Source organism: Lottia gigantea (assembly GCF_000327385.1).
Source record: "Lottia gigantea unplaced genomic scaffold LOTGIsca_4, whole genome shotgun sequence".
Classification (NCBI taxonomy): domain Eukaryota; kingdom Metazoa; phylum Mollusca; class Gastropoda; family Lottiidae; genus Lottia; species Lottia gigantea.
This window is the reverse complement of record NW_008709379.1, coordinates 3,242,031-3,269,137: the sequence shown is the minus strand read 5'-3', so window position 1 is coordinate 3,269,137 and position 27,107 is coordinate 3,242,031. Positions and strand designations below refer to the sequence as shown.

Sequence of the window (27,107 nt, the reverse complement as noted above, 5' to 3'; positions counted from 1 at the left end):
AACACAGCCCCCTTTTTTCTAAGCCAGGGGTTTTCATCCTTTTTTTTAACCCCTTCCAGGATATCTTGATCGATTGCATTAACCCCCACGAATCCTTACTATTTTGTGATTTTCCATTAGGTTTTCTCTGCAATATTTTTCATGACTGAATAAAACGACTTTTATGCTATAGACTACAAAGCACCTCATTACACCCAAAGAATTCAAAATTACCACCAGGTGTTCTAAGCTTATTTTTTACATAAACTTTCACACTAAACATTACTTTCAAACTGATGCGAGATGCGTCTTGGTTTTTCCAATGGAAATTCACATAAAAAGAAAATATTTTAGAATGTTTTCCAGGGTCAGAAAATGTGACTTTTTCCTTACTGTGAAGACAATCAAATTTTACGCATATTTTGCTCTTAAATAAATCTTGTTTATTTGATACTTTTTGATCGATTTGAGTTTTAAATATTTATAACCCAAACATTTCTAGACTGTCATACCAAATGATGTCAGTGTAAAGCCATACATTTCAGAACATGAAATATCCCGAATTGTTTGGTTGCAAAGTCCATTCATTTCTTTCTTAAAGATAGAAGTTTGGTGGTTTGTTGCAATGGGGGATTGGGGTTGCACTAAGAGTGGCACATTGAATACTTTAATGTTAAACAAATCATTGAATTTTTTATATTTATAATGTATCTTTTGTTGAATTTGAATACTAGAATACTTCAATTCCAATTCTTTCAAAGAGAGGTTCTGAGTGATATTTGTCGCTATCGGAAAACCAGAATCCAAAATAACACTAACAGATCGGAACGTCACTTTTTCATTATTGTAATTTAATGAACTCTTTCTCATTTATGCAGAACAGAATCATACAATGTAAAGAGAAACATGTTCTTGGCATGATTTTGCTTGGATCTCGTTGTCTGTCTGTCTTTATTTATTTATTTGTCAAGCTGTCTAGCGTTGTACTAGTATTTGATCAATGATGCAGGAAATTTCGCGAGTGATTATGATGGCATTATCAACTGTCCTCGACACCCTTTCCATTAGCATTCAATTGTCGAATTTCTTTGGAAAACGTACCCGAGATTTACATCTCGACTAACTCGATGTTTCTGAGATCATCTCAAGATGGTTCAAATTGAATTAGTTCAGTTATAATATGTATGATTACTCTTGGGTGATCGGTCAGATCTGAGACAAAACATCCCAGTAGACCACAGTGACACCCTTTGTTTTCTGTTCTCACAATCGTTTTCAGAGTTAGCCTAATTTGGAACAGTTCTCGTTACGCTTTTCCGACAATAACTCATTTGCCACGTACTGAAGACAATTATCAAAACGAATGTTATGTGTAATGTAAAGGGTATTAGGAAGAAATGTAATATTGGGACAGCTCTGACAACAAAGAACACCAATAGATAAATCGATAATCGACCAGCCGACACATTTAAAATATTCTGGTCTAGCAATCACCTCCTTGGTATTGAGCACCAAGAAATCTCTTTCAACCAAGATAAAGACTGTAAATGTGTTATTGTGTGTCCAATACAAATACCAAACAAACATTATTGTGCTATTGTGGACGGAACGAGTGACAGTGTGAAATCAGGCGTTTCGGAACTGTTAATGTTCTTACATAACCTGATATAACTACAAAAATCATAAACAATCCAACTGCATGTTACCTGTCTCTCTTAAAAAAATGTCTGGTATTTGCTTTCAATAATTCAATTAGGCTTATTAGGACTGGTTGTTTGGTTGGTAGATGACAAGTTAACATTCGATTCCAGCGAATGCTGATATCGCAAACTAGGTAATTGTTGGTAGTTGAATTGGTTCAAATTGGATGATTCTGTGCTGTTGGTTTTGATTGTTAATAATTCGTGTGATCTGTTCGGGTCGAATGACATGGCAGTGTTAGATGGTGATGTGTCTCATGAAACCGGTTACAAATTTAAGATTTATGATAAAACAAAGTGAAAGTTGAAGGATAAGTAGATACGTTAACTAAGGATGTCTCTGTAATACCATCTATGGTAGTATCATTTCTTTAGCTGAAATAGCTGAAAATATAAGAACCAACATTCTTCTGATATATCAATAATCATATAAAGATCAAATCTGTATTTATTGTGAAACAAAATCTTTTCATGTATCTATAAGAAAATAAGAAGCATTAATATGAATAGTCATAGTATGAAATTCAAAAGAAAAGGAATTTTAAGACTATTGAGGGTTAAGTCTACCATGGCTCAGCCACTGATCGTAACGACTGCCGTTAAAACTAGTTCGCAGCGCGTTCTTTGTTTTTCCAATATACTGTATGTCGCATTTTTTTTTACATGAAATTTGGTCAATCATTTTTTTCCGGTTTTATTGTTTTTATAAATGAGAAATAGGTACATGTTCGTAGGTACGACACGTAGAACAACCACAAGGTTTTTAACCAAATCCAGTAGGCGAAGGAGGAGAGTCATTTTTCTTCTGAAGTTGTAATAACGTGTCGTTTTTAATTTGGCGTAGATATCATCTTGAGTAACCAGAAACGAGCTTTTGAACAAAAGTTGGTGCGTATCAGTCTCCTTAAAAAACTTTGGGAGTTTTTTCGAAATCATTTCCCTTGAACACCGCAGTGTCCACGAAATCTATACTATTGTCGATGGCGGTGTAACTCGGCCCTGGACGATATAGTGTGTGAGTTACTCAATCCTTCAAACTTCTTCTTCGTTGTAATTGTTGTTGATTAGTAGTCGAATGGTAGTCGTTGGTTTGGTTCAGTTAGATTATATAACTGTTAGTACCAGACTTGAGGAAAACGTCCTTTTTTACCAATGCGGCTTGAAGATTTTTGGAATTAAATCTGAGGAAATTATCTATACCTACTGAAAATATCAATTGCGCCATTTATTACTGAGTGGATTCAGATTGAGCACTTGTCTGGCACTTTCAATTCATTAGTATTACAGAAGTGTACAAGCTCACCACCCTATAGAAATGGCCAAGAGCATTTGTTTGTTGATGGCCATGTTCACCATAAATTTAGATGTTACAAGACGTTATTGGCTTTTGAAGTGAGATTACACTTTTCTTGGATCTATTAAATTTTTCCTCCCCATGGAAATCTCCAGAGAAATGCGATAGATTTATTCGGACTAGAAAAATTACTGAGATTTCGGTTTCTCCCGTATGCTCAAAACCATCTCCTTTCGTAAACATGTGTGCATTGATTGGAGAGTGGCGCCTGTGACGATCGATTGACATGGATTAAGATATTATTGAGAAATTCTTCTGTATTCTCTATAAGTCGTTCATTGTAACCATACCAATATTGAATTGGGAGATCTTAAAGAGGCGCTAATGATTCAGGAGGCTATACCAGTAGAATTTGTGACCTTAAATTGACACAATTGCAGACATGTCTGACAAAAGGAAACTACCACAGTCACATACAAAGATTTCTGTTGCTTTGATTGTCCAAGTGGAGATAGGATTTAGGCCGTTTCCTGTAGACATCTAAACATTTCGTAATAATAAATGGCAAAGGTACTAACTGGCGATCTTTTCCAAATTCCATTTTTTTTAAAGTTCGGCCATATTAATATGACTGTCGATGTTCTGTACTTTTGTATTTCGACCGAGTCAAATACCATGTAATCGATTGTATTTGAACGGCATTGATAGAAAACATCCAAAACAATAACACACATTGGTGTCATTTAGCTTCCTTGTGTCAAACATACACAGCTATTTTGATTAAAGTACATTTGAGATTGAGACGAATGGTGTCACAATCTGCCAGCTAGAGGGGGAAAGGGGTGTGGGTGTTCACCCTGGAGAAACACCACTGAGCAGAAATGTGGGTAGATCAAAATATGTGATTTTTGGAAATTTGAAATCTCTCTTGATTGGTCAAGATCTCCCGATTGGCCTAAGATATCACAAGTGTCTCAGTATTATTGCCTCCAGATCGTCCCGAGTGTCTCCCTATCGGTCTAAGATCTCTTGATTGGACAAATCTCTTCTGATTGGTCTAAGGTTTCCTGTTGAACTAAATTCTAGCGATTTGTCAAGCACTCCCTTTTAGTCCAGGGTCTCATGATTGGCACTGCAATGTGTATCGAAGAAAATATTACTGAGACAACAGTTTATCTGTTTCAACCAATTTACATATCAGTACCTTCAATCTCAATAACAAGATGAACATGTTTTGAAATGTTTTAATGAACTAAAATAACATTACAGATGTTTATCATATATCTGCTGCTCGATATTTCTTAAATAAATCTAATTTTCAGTTAGTTCTCAACTTAAATTATAGCACTTAAAACACACATTAAGATGGCATAAACTTATCTATAGTCAAGCAACAATGTTTTCACACATGAAGTAACATTTAAGTTTATACAAATACCGTTGCTTGGCTATAACAGTTGAAATGCCTACTTCTGTCTGATAGATAAAGACTCAATATTATTTGAAGATCCTATACCTAAGGTCTTACTACATACTTCCCAAAACTTCACTGTTATATCAAAGAGTTAAAATACCTACAATGTGTCAAGCAAGTTAGTGTCAGTGTGAACAAGATCTCTATGGAAAGGTAATATTACTTTATCTTGTTTTTACAATCATACCAAAAACAAAAACCTGTTGAATACAAGCCAGTGTGAGAGACAGACGGACAGACTTGGGTACCAAACAGACATGAATCGGAAAACAGTCACACCAATATACTGATTCCACCATTAAACTCGTAACCAATAGTTACCAGCAAGAATATTGTTATAATCAGGTAGATCTTCTGTGGGGCCTGAAATAAAATAAAATGGAGTCTTACTTTTCTTCGTCTGATTGAGTCATATAGAGTGTCAAGACAGCAGCATTAGACACATTGACTATCAAGGGTTGAGAGATCTTCAACATGTGCACTGGGTATCAGGTTCTTTTGTCCCATTTAAATGACTAGACACACTTTCTCCATGTCAACCCCTGATCTACAAGTGTATCTCTCTGAGCAAGGGGAAACTGAATTGAAGTATCTGAAGGTATTTATTTAGGAAGAAACTACTGTTTCAAAAGTGGAACTTAGACAATGTGTTCCCTGTCTTAAAGAGAGCTTACATTAAGCATGTACCATCCAATATTGGCGACAACAATAATGCCATTGTTTATCAAGATGATATTTAAAAAAATTCTCTTACCAACAGCTGCTACGGCTGGACCTTTATCATAAATATATCTATTACATACTTCTTTAACCAAATTAGCATCCACAGCCTGTCAATATCAAAATAATACATTTACTGTAATATCAGTTTGGCTTCCTTATTATTTTAATGTCAAATAAAGCAAACTATTTAATTAATTTCTGATTCTAATGAATTATCATGTATTCTTAATCATATCATGTTCTTATTGCATATAATTAAGTTTTAACCAATCATAATTCAAAATATATTCTTACATTGACTCTTTGTTCAAACTCTGCAAGGGGAATTCTTCTTCCATAATTCAACATTTGTCTGAAATAAAGACCAAATTTTATATTAATCAGCTAGACCTGGTAATACTGAATCTAAATAAACTCTACTACAGCTTAAAACAAACATAATTTCAGTCTGAAACAAATTTGCACTGGATTGTTTTAAGAAAGTTCCTGCCATGCAGTGTGCAATCAGAGAAATATTGCCAAAACACCAGCATTAACCATCTTTTTACACTTTTTAAAAACACTTATCCCTTATCATGCATCACAAGGAGAAACCAGCTATTATCATCACCAAATCTAATAAACATTACACTATTCAGCACCAAAAACCAAAATAACATAAAAAAAACTTACCGTCCTATATCCTCAAAGACTGGTGTTGTACCATCTAATTGTAATAAATAGCTAGTTTTTAACTTATTTTTAGCTCTCTCAACCTCTACATCTGTTACCTGAGTACACAGTCTCATCCTGGAGTAGATTGAATACTTTAGGATTTAATGGACATGTTCATAAGTCTGCAATGAGGCAAAATTTGTCAGAATGTGTGCATAACTAACAACACAAATCCTGCAAATACTGACAAAGGAAAGCAGGTCACATAATCAGTTAGAAAATTTCTCAAGATTGTAGAACAGCTCACTCTTTCTTGTTATGGGATCTTAATAAAACCTGAGCTGCATAATTAAAAAAAAAACAGCCTTGTAATGTGACACCCCATTGTTCTAGAATCAAAATTTGCAGATTTTGCAGATGGTCAAGCTACTGCTAGTGGTTAGGGTGATTGAAAGGTAAAAAGTTACTATTGAACAGAAGGCACTGTCACAGGGTTAAAGCAGATTTATACTTATAGGTGATAAGACTATATATCAAACAGACATCTTGAGAGAAACAAATCACTCACCATTCCTGTTGTACAGCATGTAATGTATCTCTTATATTAAATCTATCAGTTATAAAATATGCACCCCTGAAAACAATATAATAAGATAAAATTTGTTCTTAGTTGTTAATATATAGGAAACTGTGCAAGGAACTTAGTCTTTCAATGTAAAGATTAGCAAATCATTGCATTTTGAAGAACAATGGACATAACTATTGTTCTCTGAACTCCAATTAAGTGCAGCTCTGCTGATAAACAAATTGGTAGAAAGATGAAGCTAGGAAATATCAAATTGATTTGACATTAATATTGGAGTAGCACTTACAGCATTTTACTATCAATTTACTACAGACTTAGATATCTTATCTTATCTATTTACATAACCTTACCATAATCCAGTATCAGAGTAGGTGGACATAAAAGATTCATAACTGTGACAAATATTTTCTGCTGCACAGAATGCTGCTAAACCATTGAGATTGGTGCCGCCAACATAGGATCTGTTCCAATTACCCATGATGATACTGGCTACATGTAGTGCTATATTATCAGGATTATTCCAACCAACACTTTCCATTGCAACCATTACATGAGCTAAGGGCATATCATCATTTCGTTCAACTATCTGCAAGGAATAAAAATTGAAATCTGTCAGTTTTAATATATACTGTATATATATAGGATTGCTGATGGCTACATAGCATGTTTTAAGATGAATACCAAATTTCATCTAAATTGCACTAAAACTTTAGACTTCTATGAGCAAATAAAAAATTAAATCAAAACAGTTCAGCCTATTTCATCAAAATTTAATTCAGTTTTCATATTTACTATTAATTTTAAAACAGCTTAAAACTTCGAAGGGCCCTCATTGACATATTGTGGAACTTCAACCTGGGATTCTGATGAGCTTCTGAGAAAGAAATGAAAAAATAGCAGACTTACACTCATTCCTGTAAATCTACAAGGTTCAATGGTGGGTATATCAAAACTGGGAGCAGCTGTTGAACCAGAGAAATATTGTTCTGCCATCTTTACTAAATTGTCATGATTCACTCCTTAGAAAATACAGAGAAATTAAATTAATACAACATAGTAAAACACTTAACAAATAATGAAATGCACTTTTAATTCATTTATAATTGCAGGGGCTAAATGTAGTTAAATAATAATGAGGAATTATAATAATTATAATACTAATTACGATAGAAAAATACATCTTCCTACCTCCTGAGGCAGCTAAAACCATTCTCTGTGGCTTGTAATGGGTGTTTCGAAAATTCACCAAATCACTCCTGCTGATAGTACTAAAAACAAAAACAAAGACGGCTTTTAAGGCAAAGTGACACACAACAAATATACTATAATATCGTTGAATATTGTTGAATTTCTACAACCCAATGTTGGCCAATAACCGATTATTTAAAATCAACAAGTTTTATTTCATTGTAAAAAAAAAGGTGACAAAAATCAGCTTTTCCAATTTCTTATCAACATTACTAGGACTCAAAATAAGCCCTACTTACTTAACATTTTCAGAAGGACCCAGTATAGTAAAACCTAATGGTGTGCCTTCGTAAGCCACAGTATGTAAATAATCCATGACTACTTCTCTCATATCATAGTTTACCTCCTGAAATAAAAATAATCCAATAGTTAATATCATTGATTCAATAATGACATTAAAAGATATACAGGGAGAAGCCTAAAAAAATAGAGATTTTCCAGGACTATCTTGGAGGTAACAAGGAGGGCACATTATATTCACAATTATAAAATAGTCCAATCAATAAAAAGATTGAGTTCTTGAAAATCACTCACAGTATGTCTAAATTTTGTGGGGACTGAAAATAGTCTTAGGATTTGTATTGGAGAAACAGAAACTTGGTGCACCTATTGATTAATTTAAGTAAACTAATCTAGTAAACTTTTCTATATTTGTCAGAAAATGAAAGATTTTCTAAATATGCATTTAATTTTCTTTTTTGAGCTCTTTTATGTACGCAGTTCAGCTTTTAACTAAAAAGAAAATAAGTTTACCTGCATCTCTCTGCAAATGACACCTCTCTCTTTCTCTACATTTTCCTCTGTTATTTTACTATTCTGTACTATATCAGATATCAAATCAACAGCTGAAACACACAATATCCAATTTCGTACTCTTAATAGAAATACATTGCCCAGTTTCTTATTAAGACTTAATATCAATGATCCCTTTTAAGTAAGCATACCTCTTCTAAATTACAGGATTCTGTGAATCCACTTCATGTTCTAGATTACAATATCAGACAGGGGTTGATTCTATACTAGCCTATGCTCCACTTCCATTTTTTATAGTATGAAATCATATATAAATATATCTTCTGCACACAAAAATGAATATTAATAATGTTGCAAACCTTTAGGCATATCTTGAGAAAAACATTTTGCAAAGTAAAATGTCTGTTCCCTAGATGTGTTGGCATTGAGTTGAGCCCCTAAATTTTCAACTTCTAAATCAATATCTGACTCTGATCGCCTGTCTGTCCCCTTGAATGTCATATGTTCCAGAAAATGAGCAGTACCATTATTTTGTTTATTTTCCCATCTGGAACCAGCATCAATACACAAACCAACCTAACAACCAAACAATAACCTTACAGTCAAATAATATTAATAAATACCGGTATATCATAATCTGTGCAAGATGACATTGAGAATTTTTTTTATGGAATTTGGCACTTAAATTGACTTTCCATTAGATTTTCTCAATCTAAAGCTAACAAAATATGACTTCAATTCAATGAGAAATGATCATATTTATATTTCCTGGGAATCTTTAAGCAATGCAAGACCATGTGATAGAAAGACTACTCACTGTACATGTTGGAGAACCAGAATCTTCAGTAGCTACTCTCATGCCATTGCTTAAAGTTGTCACTTTGGTTTCTGGCACATTGAAAAGAGTTTCTTCATAAACATTTGCTTGAGTTGATCTCCATCTACATGTTACTGGCACAACCTTCTGAAAAAACACAAAATTCATAAACTACATTAGAAATTAAATAGATGATGCACCACAATTAATATTACACATCTTAATATTCATTGCGTTGTGCATATCACGTTACATAAGAAAGAATTAAGATTGTTGTTAGTGACCAGCTATGTCTCATGCAAAACAATGGCTCCATATTAGACCTATAAAAATTTTATTCAGCTAGTATCATCGCATTTTCAACGGCAAGAAGTTAATGGTAGATCCAATTAATTGGTTCTTTTCAACTGATAATTTATAATGAAACAAATGAAATTGAATAAACTAAAAGAAAGTGCGAAATGCCAATCCAATAGACACCCAAGTTAGAAATCATAACAAGGTGATCAGACAGAAATGTGAGTATACAAAAACAATTAAAACACCCGACGAATTCATTGAACAGTAGGAATAAGGAATGGTAAAGTTATAAAGTATACCTTTGATGACAATAGAAGATTTTTACTTAAATTTGTCGTGACCTTCAACAAGTGGGATGCCATTTTGGATTAGGGACAGGAAGATAGTCATTGCGCTTGCGCACGATGGATGTACTAATTTAATGGAATGTTTTAACTTTATTTGGAACGAAAAAGATAATTGGAGATAGAAGATGCGGAGCATGTGGAAAGTTTCTTCATTTCACTATTTTGAACTTCATATTTGCATCCACGATGATGAAACCGGGGGAATATATTTTAAGATTATGGTATGCAAATTTGACTTAATCATAGTCAAAGGGAAATAACTCCATTTAATATTTTAATGGAATCAAACTCTCAGGGAACTGGTAGGGATTTATTCTGTTTTAAGTTAAACTTTGCCTCGAAGACCTTTTTTTCGCTCCTGGCCTGAATGAGAACAATTGGATTTTAAAAGGGCTGAAATTTGGTCTGCTGTCCTGACACTCTTGTCGGTAATCGAATTTGACTGATATTTTTTTTCATTGGATGGGCTATGCTTAACAACTTCTAGCCAACAGAGTATTGCATTTGAATGATATGTTATCTTAATATACCTTCAACCGAACATGTACTAGATTTTAGCTGAATATGGCCTTTAATATAGACCCATTTTTATATTTCTATCATTCCAAGGATATTCTTTGGACTTTATAAGGCCAACTGTTTTGAATCTAATTAGTAATATTTATTATACTGACGAAAGTAAGAGGTCAGTAGGTTACTGTAGGCCTATCATATCTAAACGGTAAGAAAGGTGTACAGGTTAAGTTAATAATTAAATGAAGGGTAAAACTTATCGGGAGGACTTTATGGAATTGATCCAATAATAACCTTGGCACCACCCCAACATGTATTGGTAATAGGCCTACTCTTACGCATAGTCCTTTATTCGAATATGGGCTACATTATAATATACCCCTACAATAGCCTACATGAACTATTATATTATATCTATTATGACAGACATATTACCTTTTCATTTTGTACTTGCCTATACTGGTAATTTCATGTGCAATATATTTGCTGTGATAAGTCGCCCATTGAAATTTGTATCCGAATCAAACTATGCACATGATATACAAAACGTACAATATTTGCAGTATCAACAGAAGTTAAATGATTCTCTTCGCCTCTTCCTGTGCGGTTGACAGAATCTGGGGGAATATATATTGATTTAGCAGTCGGAATCTGCAACCATCCACTTTATAGGCCTTGTTCATATTCGTTCCAACTATACAGCAAAGATTTTGCCCAGTTAAATGCGAAGTGTAACGTCTATCACGGGTGTAATATTGCATTGGAATTACCAACATTAAGAAGAAGGGTCTTATAGATGGGTTTCCTTATTTTTTTTAGTGTCAAATTAAGCAAACTGTTAGATTAATTGGTGTTTCTAATGAATTGTCATGTTATTGTCAATCTTATCATTATGTTCCCATTGCATAGGCTATAATTAAGAGTTTGAACCAATCATAAATGTATAGTCTGGATAACAAAAAAATACTTTTTGACCTTTCTTGATCGGTCACTCATTGGAATTCTGCTTATAATTCTCTTCTAATGTAGCTAATTATGAATTAATTATGGACATGTGAGACAAACTGGTATTTTTCAAAGTCAATGTAACACTTCTACTTTCTATTCATATAAGTATCAGCATTTTCATTTTCATTGATCAACGACAATACAACTCTATGTCCGCTGACTTCCATTATCTTAGTTTTTCATTCCAGTCGACAACTACTGTCAAATTGTCTATCAGAGGTTAGAATAGAGGCAGATGTTTCAATATGTACATTGTATATTATATTTAGCTGAATGATTTGTTTTTTGATAGGCGACATGCCTAGTTTTTGGTGGATATGCAGGAAGAATGGGTGCATGATTGTATTTATTAAATGTTATCCTTGACAAATAAATATTTGCGAATTGAATCTTTATATAAAAAGCAATGTTATTGATAGTATTGTGCATGTAGTTCATTGAAGAACATAAAAGTTGTGGAAATCTATTTTTATCAAGGATGCAGACATGTTCCTTTAAGCAACGGTAGTATTATGTTCCTGTAGCAATGGTAGTATATTGATTATAGTTAGATTAAGCTAAGCAATTACTTGTTATTGCCGAAGAATTATAAACAATATACAATAAATAATAACCGAACATTGACACACTATAATAAGTAAAATAAATATATAGATTATACAATAGCAACAAATAAATGGAAGAAAACAAGTCTAAATATAAATGTATATGCATGTTTACCCGAGGACAACAATTAAATAGATAAATATAAAGAGTTATTAGTTCTATGATAAAAGCTGATTGCGTATCTAATAAATCTGAAATATATAATTGCCGAAGCTTTTTAAATCTATAAATGGCATTGGAGTAAGGAACATATTCATTTTACGTAAAAGGACAGGAATGACCAAAAATAGCGGGCAAAAAATAGTACACTGGAATTCATCCTCAATATATTGATTTACAACATAAATAAAATCTTTTGTCACTATTATTATATTATATTTATATATTATCACTATCCGGATAATATTGTACCGTTGTTAATGCCAGCTTCACACTGTCCCGATTTTGATACCAGATGACCATACGAATAAGAAAAGTTCAGACGAAACTAGCCCCGAACTAGGACAGCAGTCAATCTACTTTAAGGCACAACTTTAACCGCACACGATGACACCACATCGCGAGCAGAACAACTGTAGATTTCAAAATTATTTCAAATTCTTCACCGACACTGTTGTCCCATCGTGATGTCATCGCACTATGATACGATGGATCCAAGAAGGATCTGCGACGGCATTGTTAGGGCTTCACGTAGTTGTGAAACCTGCCTTAGACAATCGGGCAGCTTCGTGTTTTCTTCGTGAATCGAAAAATGCCCAATGGCATCGATGATAATACGAAGTAAGACGACACGATGCCCTCACGATGGCCTTACGAAGAGCAACATGGACACACGAATTCAGCACAAAAATGATTATTCGCCACATCCTTCGAAATTGTTCGGCATGCCAAAGATTTTACTCACGAATTAGCTGTCGTAGCTTGAGATTGCCTGAGATTGCTAAGGATGTCCTCACGAATGGCCCGATATTGAATATTTCCTTCATCGTATCAGTATCTAGTGTCAATATCGGGACAGTTTTACGCGGCCAACATGGGGTACATACAAATATTACTTAGTTTACGTACTGATGTACCTACATAGCGATATAAAATAATTATATTTCATTATCGTGTCCAGTGGTTTATTTTATCCTTTAAATATTCTTAAGATGATGTGGCTTTATGTTTGAAATTAATTTTACTATAATATGGTCCGCATGCATCCCTGTAACCCCCCCTCCCCCACTAAAAAAACCAAAATAAAACCAAACAAATTATTATACGCCCTCTTAATGATCTGTACATGTGTTGTCACCAAACCGCCCATTATTGCCACTTGAACACAATATCAAACATTTATCTAAAGGTAAATGAACTTAAAGGGACATGTGGGCCATTTTTTGACCAATTGTACTTTAGTATCAGAAACGGGAATTTTTGAGCTAAGCCAATCACAGCTCACCATCGAAATTTGAGTCTTCAAATCCATGTGTGTCCAAAATTATCCGCTTTTGAAGGTGGAATAGACATATATATCATATATAGAAAAGATATATATGGAAATAGTAAGTCCCACTACTAGTTTGAGGTAATTTTGAAGGAATTTTCGTACATTTCTAGTATTTCTAAAGATTATTTACATTATATTCAAGACCCAAACTAACCACCGAAAATGGCCAACCTGTCCCTTTAATATATTACAGTAAGACGATATATATCCCAATCACAAGCTCTGTGATATCATGATAACCTATGTACCTATGTATTGAAACACTTTATTGTCACAAGGTGAGTAATGAAAGCTGTCTCTCTTCTTAGTGTAAATATGGGCAGTTGATCTGACGATTCATGGGTTCATGTATATACTGACGATTCACAGCAACTCACGATACGTCGAGCTGGACACGCGCTAATATTTCTTTAATTTCGAGAACTGCGATCAATGGTAGATTTCGACCGCTCAGACTGACGACCACAGCCAGTGACGGCACCAGCCTCCCGAGACTGGGGGTACAAATAGGGGGCTGACTGGGGCTGTTGCAATCCTCTCATAGAAAAGTTTCGAAAAATGGAATTGATTAGGTGCATTTTAACACATTTTTTGGTTCAAAAACGTATAAAAATCATATATTTCAAATTCCTTAGAAATAAAGTGGGGGTACAATTTGGTGGTGCAATCTATTTTTCTAGGGGGGCAAATCAGTCAGATGCCAGGTCATATAGTCCTATTGTGATTTTGATATAATATTTATTCAGTGTTTTTGTTTCAGTACCATGTCTTTCCGCAAGTTGTTTATTTGCACCACCTTTGCACTATGCATTGGTTTAGCTCTATCTGATGTTCACGAAGATTTAACCCAACTGGCAGAACAGTTTGAGGGGAAATTTGACAATATTGACCAGTTTAACTATGATATAAAACATAAACCAGTACAAGAGCGACATCTACATCTCATTACGACATCAGTTCCAGAAGATGTACCAATATTAATTGGCTTCAAATGTTTTTATGTCGAGCAATATTTAAATGGTAACATCAGTAATGTTATTCGCCAGAGACTCTATACCTACGGAATTGATAAAAAATCTCAACAAGTAGTTTTGAAACTATATTCTTTTTCTCAACCTGAACGATTTCTCCATTCCCCTGCACATTCGGATAAATTTGCCAGCCTGACGATAGAAGATCTGATATATGCTGAAGGATGTGACGTATACTGGACACGGTTGGATAGCAATTATTTCCGGTCTAACATGTTTAATACCTGTATTGTCAACATTGCTGGTGCTCAGGTATGTATATGTAATGCTCTTCGAATCTTATAAGGTGTGAAACTTACTGATCCCTGATTTTGTCAGAGGTGTTAAGTCACATACGGATCATTTTGAATTTATCGATCGGTCAGTTTAACTACCAGACGCTGGACATCAAGATTTAAACATGGAAATGGCTTCGTGATTTGAAGTTTATACAGAGTATCAGCAATGGCTTATATACTCTCATCTGTTATAATCTAACGGTTTTCTGATTGGTGAGAATTACCAAACGACTGGAACAAAAAAAGGATTTCGTCCTCCATAATGACTTTGTAATCTACAACGTTGTGGAGATAATGCCAAAGATGTTGTCAACTCTTCACCCCTTTCAGGAGTATACAGTCCACATCCAGAATTGTTTATTTAGTATGAACTCATACATACTTTCATTGTAATTTTCGCCTTCTGAAATGGTCAGTAAAATCAACCCATTGTAATTTAAGGCATATTATTGAACAATATATGTTTCAAAATACTCTTTTTAGGTACTTATAATTGACAGAAACAATCTAACGTCTACCTATCTGACAGCTGATGAAACATGGGTATTTTACAAGAACCAGTCTGTATTAAAAGTCTATCCATCACCGTATAATATGAGTAAATATCCCATCGATGAAAAACACAAGTAAGAATATAAACCTCAGGTATTTTCTAGATACGCCCCTGTATCTGCATAGTAATCCAGCAACAGATGTCATTCCGCAATATGAGGATAGAGAAATTGTCCCGACCCATGTGCTAGTTATTACTTATTTTGATTTGTATTTATGGCAATTGGTTGGGAGTTATTGCTCTTAAAGTCAACAATATGATATCATGATTATCAAAAAATGTAATTGTGATACTGTAGCTTCAGCCAGTCTAAATTGTCATTAAATGTGCTATTTTGTTGGCATATACTGTGGAAACCAGTAGTTATTCAATCTTTTAGACATTTAAAATGTATTCATTAAGTTCGAATAGATCCAGGGCATAATACCCCAGTCAAAACCAATTTGTCTGTATCGCCTCAATAATTAAATATGACTGACATTAGTAATCATTTCTTGCGAAGAATGTTCCAAAGATATTTGTAGAGTATTGTTTATTTAGATTTATTTCATTTATTCCTTGTATTTTAGCTTGAACAACCAGAACACGTTGACTAGAAATAGTAATGGTATAGATAATTTCGATAATCTTATCAAACGTATGAAGGGGGGCAGTGTGATACGGTTCGTCATAGACCCTCAGTACTGTAAATCAAACAACTCAGATGTAATCTATGGTGGTGATATAGAAGTCTTCGAATTCTTCTTTGATTCTATATTTGGTCCAGATCAGTATTTTGGATTTTCTGAATCGGCTGTTGCTGTTAATTCTACAGGTAACGACCATTTATTATTTGGTGGTAGGAATGCCGTAGATGGCTCTGTATTTTGGACTGATACTTTCATATCAGTTAATCCCATACATGCACTCACACGGGTGTACATCAATAACAATATATAAAGGAGAATTCTGCGAGTTTACTGACATTTAATTACACGCTTTAATCACAATTAATTACTGTACGGCGTGAAACTCTGAATAATAACATGTTTCAGGTTCTGTTTTGATACATGTACATGTACCTCTATATTTAGGTGGTGTAGTAACAGTTCTAAAGGAAGGTTATGTATATAATAACAGTGGAGTTCAACTAAAATTAACAACTCTTGCACCAGATCTAACAACTGTACTAGACAAATCAATGGTAGCCTGTCAGTTCCAAGGGTAAGCCTGGCGTATTTATACATTCGCTTTTTGGAAACCGAAACAATGACTGAACTGAAACAATAACTTAAAATTGTATACATCGTCAACTACATTTATATTTACAGAAAAGGAGTATTGTTCTATGAATCCAGAAAACAGATTTCAACCCTAGAGAGTTTCCAAGAATTGACAAAAGCACTGTTAAATGGTCAAGATGTACGCTTTACCGCTGACTACCGGTCATGTCCACCTATTTCAGCGGGGGCTCTTTCAGGAGGTGCTATTCAAGGCAAGTAGAAAATGAATTCATTAACTGTTTTCGCACAATGACTTACAATCTTTCCAAGGTTCCAAACCTTTTCCACATTTAGGTGCCCTGGTTGTGGTATCCCATCGCATCCTATTGGCAAAGTGAACGCCGTGAACAAATCGACCAAAATTTGTGAATTGTTCTCACAGTCAACAGTGACATTACTATATCATCCCACGCTACCCTGGGTAAACTAGTTTGCAGACTACCAGATCGATGAAAAGCTATTAAAAGAAAGCAATATGAGAAGGTGTTTTTTTTTCACTTTTGGTGAACCAAATTAATGTTTATTTTGATAAGTTTTCCAATGGTCTGAAGAACATAGACTAGATAATTTGAATTATTATGACGGCAAGGGTTATCAATTGATTTGATTGCTGAAGATTTAGTTGTTTTTCTCCGATTGACACAGATTTGTAGAATGTTTCCAATCGTAATTATGTTTCAGTTTGTTTCGATTTTTTCCCCATTTTAACAATGATTTTTTAATCGAAGCGTGGACTATGTGCAAATAGTAATAAGATTTAAATGGTTTGTAAGATAGAATAGTGGATTTACACAATACCTCGGTAATTCATACGATGTGTATACAATACAATGACATAAATTCCGATATTACCAACATCAGATCTAAGGTCTGATCTTGGGCGGCTAAAAGTTTAATGAAACTAATTATTTAGTGAGTCACTTTCTCTTATTGTTGACCTTATTTTATTTTATATATTAGTTGCTTGGTTATCTGAATCTCAGATGTTCAAATGAGAACGCGGGGTCCTTAGAGAGCAATCATACAAATTAGATCGTGGCCATTTTGTGTTTATTAGATTGAAATCGAGTGCAAAGTCTTATAAATAGTAATAATAAGACTGTTGAATGCACCATTGTATTGAGGTATAAGAATGGAAATAGACACAGAATTTTGTTTCACTTTTTTTTTCACTGTGTCCTGTTGTTTTTCATGAGTTGAACCGTCATCAGTGACTCAACTACCGTATGGATTGGTTGAGGTCCCAGCCCTAGAGAAACGTACAAAATTTGAAATGTATAAAATGTTAAATAAGTTAGAACACTCATAAGATTGCCGCGGATTGGTAGGGTGACTTTAAAAAGTCTTTATGCACTGTAGTCGATAGCACCAGCAGTAACGCTCAAGATTTTTATATTTGTGTGTTTCAGATTTTACGTTTACCAAAGATGGCGACCAAATAACCAAACTAACCTTTTCCCAATCAAAAGTTATAACAAACTATCAGGGATCGGGTTATGTAACAGACATTGTAATTGGTCATATTTTTCAAAACGGTTCAGTAACATTTTATGCGTCTGATGTTCAGACTTTCAACCATAAACCAGTGTATAAAGAAACCATACGTTGTAAATTAGGACCTTCATCTGTTATGTTGTACACAATGTCATAAAAGGTTTATGTTATGTTATATGATATCATACAATTTGTCTCATGTTATATACAATATGATAAATCATATAAATTCTGTTGTGTATTATGTTATATACAGCATCATATTTTGTTATATATATAATAATTCCGTAAGACATGTATATTATACAATTTAGTAAGCCATGTACAGTATACAATATCGTGAAAATATGTTACATACAATAGCAAATAAACTATATATAGTGTCATCGAAACAAAAAAAACTATTTGTTATATATAGTTTCATAAATCTTATATATTCTTTATATATTATACAATATTATATGCCACATAATATTATACAATATTATTATACAATATTTGTCTGTTATTTTATATACGATATATAACATATCCTATGTTATATACATACAATTTCAATATCGAAAGCCATGTATTTTATACAAGATCACATAATTCATTTCTAATGCTATGTAAAATATCATAACTTATCTTATATTATATATAATATCATAAATGTTATAAATTTGTTATTCATTTCTATACGAGATCGTAAGCCACGATATGTACACAAGATCGTAAGCCACGATATGTACACAAGATCTTAAGCCACGATAAGTACACAAGATCGTAAGCCATGCATATTATGCAATAACACAAGTCATGTGAATTATATTACATACAGTATCAAACTCTTTTCTAATGTTATTTACAATATCATATAGCTTATCTTATGTTATTTACAGTATGACAAAAATTGTATATGTATTGTGTTCTCCATTTTTATAGAATATCGAAAGCCACGCTAGAGACACTCCAGAGCATATCTAACTGCAAACAAATATATTTGTTATATATTATCAAACAACATCGTAAGCCATACCATGTATATTATATTTGATCAGAATGTGTACAATATCATAAAATTTGGCTGTTTGTATTTTGTACAATATCATTATACTTAGCTGTTATATTTTATACAATATCATAAAACTTAGCTGTTATATTGTACAATATCCCGAAACTTAGCTGTTATATTGTACAATATCATAAAACTTATAAAATGTCATATAACTTCGCTGTTTTATTATATACTAAAGTATAAAACTCAGCTATATTATGTTCAATATAAAAATAAACTTAGTTGTTATATTATTATATAATCTCATAATCTGAGCTGATAAATTATAAACAATATCCCAAAAAACTTTCAAACCTTGAAATGTTATATATTATAAGGTGTTTCAAATGAGACTTAAGACTTCAAGAGCATAAAACCTCTCCAGGAATCTGTTCTGGAAGTTCCTGAAAGTGATCTTTTGTGAAAATCTCGAGCCACCCAATTTGTCAATACTTCGCTCACATTCGACCCCCCTAACCCTCTTATATTCAAACTTTCTAAGGATTTGATCTAGGAATGATCTCGTATGAATGTATATGATTAGTAATATATAAGTTGATTGTATTTATATGTCAGTAACTTGTCTTGACGAACTTTTGTCTTGTGGGTATAATAAAGATTAGTTATTATCTGATATTTACATCACTGGTTGAATATGATAGAGAAAGTGTTAAGAAATGTAGCAGTAATATTACATCATCTCGTTAACATACAACAATAATTCTTTACGATTCCTGACACGATTCCCTTTACGATCGTAATGTTCTACAGAGACCAACATATGACTGACCGTACAATCTGATTAAAATGTAGATCCAGATCTCATCTATATGTTTGTTGTATAGTACCCTTAAGAATTTGAACTTTAAGCATTTTTTTTATTTGGACATGTTTGATATACCTTTGGGATGACTGAGGCGACTCTTATATGAATAAAAACCGTACAAGTCTATATCCTATTGTTAATATTCCTGTAAGTACAAATTTCTATAGACATTTATACTTTATTTGCCCTAAAACACTTAAAGAACACGAGAACGATTTCTCCCGTGTATTGTAAATAAGGCAGTTATCTACATGTCCATTGGCATATATTTTACATTCACCTCTAGGGTATTTTTGCGGACATGGACAAAGCGCGAGGATGGGAGCTCGAATTTTAGTACTTAAAGCCGGTTACCATTCTTAAGAATTCGTGGCTCCGTTATGCGCTATTTTCTGATACCACCGTCCACCAAAATAACAACCAAAGAGAGCAATGAAATCTATACGATGAACAGGTCACAGTAGTAGATTTTAATTTGAGATGTAATAACCCATCATCGTTAGATCTGTAAAATCACACAGGAGAAAATCAATTAAATGTAACAGAAATTGTCAAGAATTACATTCATACAGGATGTGTCTCTGAAACATATATTATTATTTTTGGCTGTATTACCCACCAGACAGTTACTGTGGCTAACAGTTGGCTACATTGTATTTTGTGATATTTAGATGTTTTCTTATGAATTCTTTCAAATGTCGAGTTTAATTGTCAAGTTGAAAGTTGGTTATAGAAATGTAGATAATGTACTAGTTTATGTCTAACATTGTATGATAATATTAAACAAACAAAACCAAAGCTTTTTGTAAATATCTTTTTCAAAATATGGAAAAGTACGTTAGGATGGTTCGATAAACTAGTGTTTAAAATTGATAATTTGTGGCTGAAAGTCAATTATAATTGATTAGTGCGATTAGCTGAGTCGCACTTTCTGGTTTATTCATTTTATATGACCTATTGCCGTCGAAACGATCATATCGAATAATTTAACTACTACCAGCAGCTGCGATCGGTTGCACGGTTGTAGAACGATTGTAGATTCTAACGACTGAGGTCAACGACAGGGTTCAGATTTTGTAAGAATATGTCTATGACTACTTTATATAAGTAGCAAACAAGTCGTGGTATATTGCATCGAAACTATGATATTCGTTAGTCCTATAAAATTTTGTTTAACGATCTTTATTTCGTACCATTTAGGGTTTGACAATGCACAGAATTTAAAGGTTTGGTTACTTTAATTTTACTAAATAGTATATTCATTTTTTCTTAACCTTCGAAAAATGTTAATTTAGAAATAATAAAAAACTGTAAACATTGAACTTTTGCATTGTATTTAAGATTGATTTTGTGCGTTGTTTCATTATTATCTGTTGGTTGTGGAACATAAAAGTCTATTTTGTGTATAATGGTATTGGATTTCGTATCAACAATTTCAACAGTTCTGACATTTTTTACTGACAGGTTCTGAAATAGTTCTGTTTTTTATAGCACCTTCAAGATGTCTGGAACTGTGTGCACCATGCTACTTATTATATTAAGCATATACGGTAAGTGCTCTCACCAACAAATTAGTAGGGATACAGCGTCTTCATCTGAGATTGGACCAATCAGATTAGATATATAGAATTTCTTCAAGTAGGTACTTTCTGTTTGTAGAGATAATTGTTCACTGTTTACACGCGAAACATTCCTCAGATTTGACCACTTTCCAAGGTCTGAAGTGTATCTTCTACGGGTGTACACTAACTATCCTACAAATTCTGGATTCGGTCTTTATATAGGTATATATTGGATTTCCTATCCATCGTATGCTAGAGGGTACTATATATGAAATGGAGCTTTCTGTCATATATTTCCGTCTAGGATGGGTACTGAAGACGGGCAACGCCATGCAGTGTACATTGAAGACCATTCTGCCTGTACGTTTCCGAATTTCAACTGTCGAGAAATCTTTAACATACACAGCCTGTAACACCACCCCACCAGATGAGTGTAAAATAATAACATAGTTGTCAAGAGTCTGTTTTGAGATTTTTGCCGTGTGGGCGAATATTACATTTAAATGTAGGTCATGCACATTTATGGCCCAACTATTTTTTGTAGATGTCTTACAGCTTTCTGCAACGAAAACTTTATGTTTTGTTCTAAATCATGGAATGCTGATTTTATGTTTACGTTTTGCTCGAGGGACTGTTAACATTCATGACTAAGACAAATAAAAAAGCCATAATGAGTTGTAAAACTTAAGGCTCTCGATTTACAAAATGTCAGGCGTAGAAAAACTACAAGAAATGTAAAACATATTCTGTTTAATTCAATAAATATTCCTCATGGCATTGATAAAATAAGACGAACTTTTGTTTTAACATCACAAATATAAATTTAAATCAAACAAAATTTATAAACATATCAGCACTAATGTAAATAACATGTTGCTCTAATTGTCAAAAAGCTAATCTAGATGATTATTTTTAACCAGGTACTCATGTACCACATGCATTTAAAATGAAATGGCCAAATGTGCTGGTATGAGCTATTGTTGTCACAATGTGAGTGTTCTATTCACTACATTCGTCTACCGAATCGGCTTTTTTTTATATCATATTTTACAATCATTGAATTTTGTTTCCATTTTCTGTTCCAGTACCGATGTGTCTAAGTCTGTATTCATGGCAGAAGTTAAAACATTCGGACAAGCCTAACTCGAGTGGAAGGTCTCGCCCAAGTCCACCATACAATGGTAATGAAAGTCCAATGAGTATATCATCTCATCGGAATCAACTTAATCAAGACTCTCTGAGACCAACTTCTCCCGATTCCCCACATCATCTTGACCGCTCGCCGTCACTGTATCATTCATACGGTTTATCACCAACTCAACCTCCACTTCCAGATCATTACAATCAACAACCCCTGCCTGGTTATGGTCCGCCTCCTGAACGTTATAATCCACCACCTCCTTCACCTGCTCGTTATGATCCACCACCTCGACCACCACCACCTGATCGTTATGGTCCACCACCACCCGATCGTTATGGTCCTCCGCTTCCATCACCGGATCGTTACGGTCCACCACCTCCTCCGCCACCTCCTCATCGTTATGGTCCTCCGCCTCCACCACCTGATCGTTACGGTCCCCCGCATCGTCCTCCAACATCGCCTGATCGTTATGGTCCACCACCTCCGCCACCACCACCGGATCGTTACGGTCCACCACCTCCCCCGCCACCCCCGGATCGTTATGATGCTCCGCCTCTGCCGGGACGTTACGATCCACCACCTCTCCCGTCACCTCTGGATCGTTATGATCCTGCGCCTCCTCCACCGGGTCGGTATGGTACGCAACCACCGCCCCCCATTCATCGTTATAATCCTCCACTGGATCGCCTTTACGACTCTCCACCTGGACGCTACAGATCGTCGCGTAATCGGTTTTCACAATGGAACATACGTAATGGCCAGTCTACACCCTCAAGAAGGTATGATTACGATCGAAGATACACAGCTACACCTCGTAGCCGTTATCGACAACGCCAATATCATAATTATCGGCCCAAACAGTCAGTATACAGCGGGTCCATCAGAAATATTTCAAGCAGTGTTAATAGATTAATCCGAAAAGTGAACAGATCCAGATTAAATTTGAATTCACTTCAAAGAGGTCCGAATTCTACAAGGAAGATTTCGCTTCTGAAAAAATTTATTCCAAATATCAAATATGTTGGTGGCGTCCAAAAGAAACTGGGGCTAATATCTTCGAGGAACCAGGATATGAGTCAAGCATTTAATTCTAATTTACAAAAAACAATTCAACAACGACCAAAAACAGTTACTGTCAAGACACACCCCGTGACACACCAAAAAGATGGTTCTGTACTGAAACGTCATTATCGAGAAAAACCCAGAAAACGAGCTGTATATCAGAGATAAATATCTTTTCCTTAGGCATATCATAGTATATGATATAAAGCTGGGAAATGAAAGTGAAAAACTTATTTCATATTTGTGGCAAAGTATTCATTTTCAACATTATTTAAGAGCTCTATCCAAATATGCAAATCGACTTCGACTCCTTGTTAAACCCAAATCATGAAAGATTTAAATGTAGATTGTGTCTGATGGACATTCGTATCATTAATTGTGCGAAAGGGAGGAGGCTTATTTGATCATTAGGTGGTAACCAAGTGACATAATATACCCATTTGTTAGAATCGTTTGTAATTTATTATCTACAATTTAACTGCTAACTATTCGGGTGATTGTCTGAACCGAATTGTGTTTCTTTCCAAGATATTGAAAGCTTCTAAGTTAATTTCGAAATGAATGTAACCTGTCTTGTGGTAGCATATCTGTCATCCTTTATAATTCCTTTGAGCATTTAGTGATATATATAACCACATATTTCTTGTAGTGTAGGTTATGGAAACTGGTAGCCCGAAGGTCCGGGTTTGATACCAGCACAAGTCGATTGGTGCAATAATCCTGGTCCCCCATTGTCAGAAATTCACAGCATTGACAAATTTAATACATTAAATTGTGTTACTGCATTAGTCTAATCACGAGGTCCAAACTTCTATTTCATTCGGTGTATTCAACTCGGTTGCACATTGCATTGTTTAACTGTTTTCAATTTGCCAAATTCCTGTGCCATGTAACCCTGTTTACCCTTGTCGATGTTGTAGGTCAGAAAAGAGCATCTTGTCATTTGGACGGGACAATAAACCAAGGCCCTATGTTCTACAGTGCGTTTATGTCAAAGATCCTTAAGTTAAATACATTTTAAATATCTGAATAGAATAAGATATAGCAGCTGTCCTGGCATATTCCTTAAGCACCGTTTAGATTTTACCGTTGCTCTCACACTCCCAAATTCTCGACTAATAACGTAAACTCTCTACCAATCAAAATTAATGACGAGAATATATGATTGCGAGAGCAACGGTAAAATATAAACAATATATGCTACCGGTGCTTAAGGAACATGCTGTTCTGGCCACATTAACTCATTGCAAACTGCAAGTCGTTGCCAGACTTCATTAGCTCAATCGGGTGCAGAAGAGTACGACGTCAGATAAATGGCCATAACATAATATGTATCATCACGCTAGTCTGGTTCCTTGCCTTTGGGGCAGACAAATAGCATATATAGTGTGAAATTATCCAGTATATCATACCAAAAAGGTCATGATCTCTACGCCAAACCCATTTACTTACCATTTACACTCAGATATGATTTTAGTAATAGTTATACCACCATTAAATCTGATCTATCAGTTCATCTTGATAACTCTCAGGAGAGAATTTTGATGTATTTCACTAAGTCATGGCCAGAATATATGAAAGTGATTATTAAATTATTGTTGAAATCCAATATTCCAGACGACTAACAATCTATATAGAGCCATAGCATCTCTTTTTCGCATTAAGTACAATATGATTGATCGAAAAAACTTCAGAATGCACAATTGTAAGAAACTTATGAAAATTATTAGGGAATTTATTATCACCAAATGGATTGATGGATGGATATTATAGAAAAATACCCTGGAAGTCGCAATTCTTGATAGAATCTTGAGAATTTTATCGTCAACCAAGAATGAAAATGAAAATGCTGCAATTGTATGTTACAATGCCTGTCAAGTCATATCTTTAAGATCTAAATTAATTGATATTCAGACAGAGTACTTGAAAGATTACATCGAACAAGACAATTTATTAAAATGTATTTAAAATCAATATCTCATATAGAAAATGTGAACTGGGTGGCTGATGTAAATTGTAGACCTCCTACTCAAAAATCAAGGAACTATTGACAAAGACAGAAAGCAAAATATCGTGTGTTCTCTAAAAAAACAAAAAAAAACAAAAAAAAAAAAACAAAACAAAGTAAAAAAAAGTCTTCAATTTCAGTTATTTTTCAAGTTTGGGTTAAATCATATCTTTGAGTTGATGTTCTTACGCATGGAACTGTCATTGTACAGTGTAATCCTTATGGGTTATTTATGCAGAATCCTGTAGACATGCAGATGATTCTTGCAAAACTAATTATATGGGGATCACTCAAGAAACACAGTGTGGAATAAAATTGCATTTGAACCCTGTGGTCATTTGAGACATATTCATGTGATAAAGCAGCATTCATGTTTCTTTTTCAATGTCTATCTTGGTCGGCTAAGACAACGACATAAGGAAAATTAGTGAGATGTTAAATAGACAACACAGAAGCTAAGCGCAGGTGTCTTGTATTTTTAACAACCAATTTATTTACAACTTTCTTTTCCTCAGGAAAGGTTACACTATTTTTCAAAACTATTTGCCCCGAAAACAGTTTTGCATACGAAACCCATGCTTCTGATTTAGAGTAGTGTTAGCCCCCACTTCAAATCCAATAACACCCCTTTTGTCTCTAGTGTAAAGAACAAGGAGTCTGCCACTGGAACTGATCTTGTGTGGAAAAAGCTCAAGTATAGTAGGTTCATAGAATAGGTCTCTAATACAAACCGAGGAGATGACTTCAGAGTTAATAGAATCGTTTATTATGTAAAAGTTAATCACCGTAGCTATTGCAATAACTGTAACATCGTTTGTAAACAATATTATTTTATCACAAAACATCAGTACTGAATTGTTGACTAATATGCTCTTGTCTCATCTAGTTTTAGTACTTGTACTTTTACTTCTATCTTCAACACGGTTTAGCCCGGTCAGTGATGTAGGTCAATTTAATCAAGGCCCTGTTTTCAAGAGTGTGTATCCTAAAGAGCCTTCGACAATTCAGAGTAGTCTAAATATAGTAGGAAAGTGCTGCTATCCTGCAAAACTCTCCCTCCGTTTAGTCACTCTGCAGAAAATAAGGACGATACACTCTATTCCATTTGATAAGAGTCAGTATCCAGTATCAGATGTATAGTATACTTGCGTGTTATCTTTAGAAGATCATTCTGTATATACAATTATCAAGATATTTGCTCACGATAATTTCACGTTTCAGATTTTGTGACATTTCATTTAGCAAATGTCTTGTGATTGTTGACCTATTGGAAACGAGTTCCTCCGTGAAATGTTGTCTTGGGAAGCAACAAATATGGATTACCAATCTTAAATGTAATATGTTCTGTCAATAAATG

General features: G+C 34.2%; 3 protein-coding genes across 3 annotated transcripts; 2 read left to right on the top strand and 1 right to left on the bottom strand.

Moving 5' to 3' along the window:
- Window positions 1–4,745: 4,745 nt before the first annotated feature.
- Window positions 4,746–9,396, bottom strand: LOTGIDRAFT_105568 (hypothetical protein; the record flags this gene model as incomplete). Its single annotated transcript, XM_009059761.1, has 12 exons — window positions 4,746–4,810; window positions 5,202–5,277; window positions 5,465–5,522; window positions 5,843–5,959; window positions 6,393–6,458; window positions 6,761–6,992; window positions 7,313–7,429; window positions 7,599–7,678; window positions 7,898–8,004; window positions 8,412–8,503; window positions 8,771–8,987; window positions 9,229–9,396. The coding sequence occupies 12 exons, from the start codon at window positions 9,394–9,396 to the stop codon at window positions 4,746–4,748; spliced, it is 1,395 nt and encodes a 464-aa protein (XP_009058009.1).
- A 3,357-nt stretch (window positions 9,397–12,753) lies between these two features.
- On the top strand, window positions 12,754–19,790 carry LOTGIDRAFT_228780 (hypothetical protein; the record flags this gene model as incomplete). Its single annotated transcript, XM_009059760.1, has 7 exons — window positions 12,754–12,782; window positions 14,255–14,777; window positions 15,287–15,429; window positions 15,926–16,170; window positions 16,430–16,559; window positions 16,667–16,818; window positions 18,028–19,790. 7 exons carry the CDS (start codon window positions 12,754–12,756, stop codon window positions 18,267–18,269), a joined length of 1,464 nt encoding a protein of 487 aa, XP_009058008.1. The 3' UTR covers window positions 18,270–19,790.
- Window positions 19,791–21,356: 1,566 nt separating this feature from the next.
- Window positions 21,357–23,910, top strand: LOTGIDRAFT_228779 (hypothetical protein; the record flags this gene model as incomplete). The annotated part of the gene is made up of 2 exons (XM_009059759.1): window positions 21,357–21,527; window positions 22,625–23,910. The coding sequence occupies exons 1-2, from the start codon at window positions 21,479–21,481 to the stop codon at window positions 23,908–23,910; spliced, it is 1,335 nt and encodes a 444-aa protein (XP_009058007.1). The 5' UTR covers window positions 21,357–21,478.
- Between the last annotated feature and the right edge of the window lie 3,197 nt (window positions 23,911–27,107).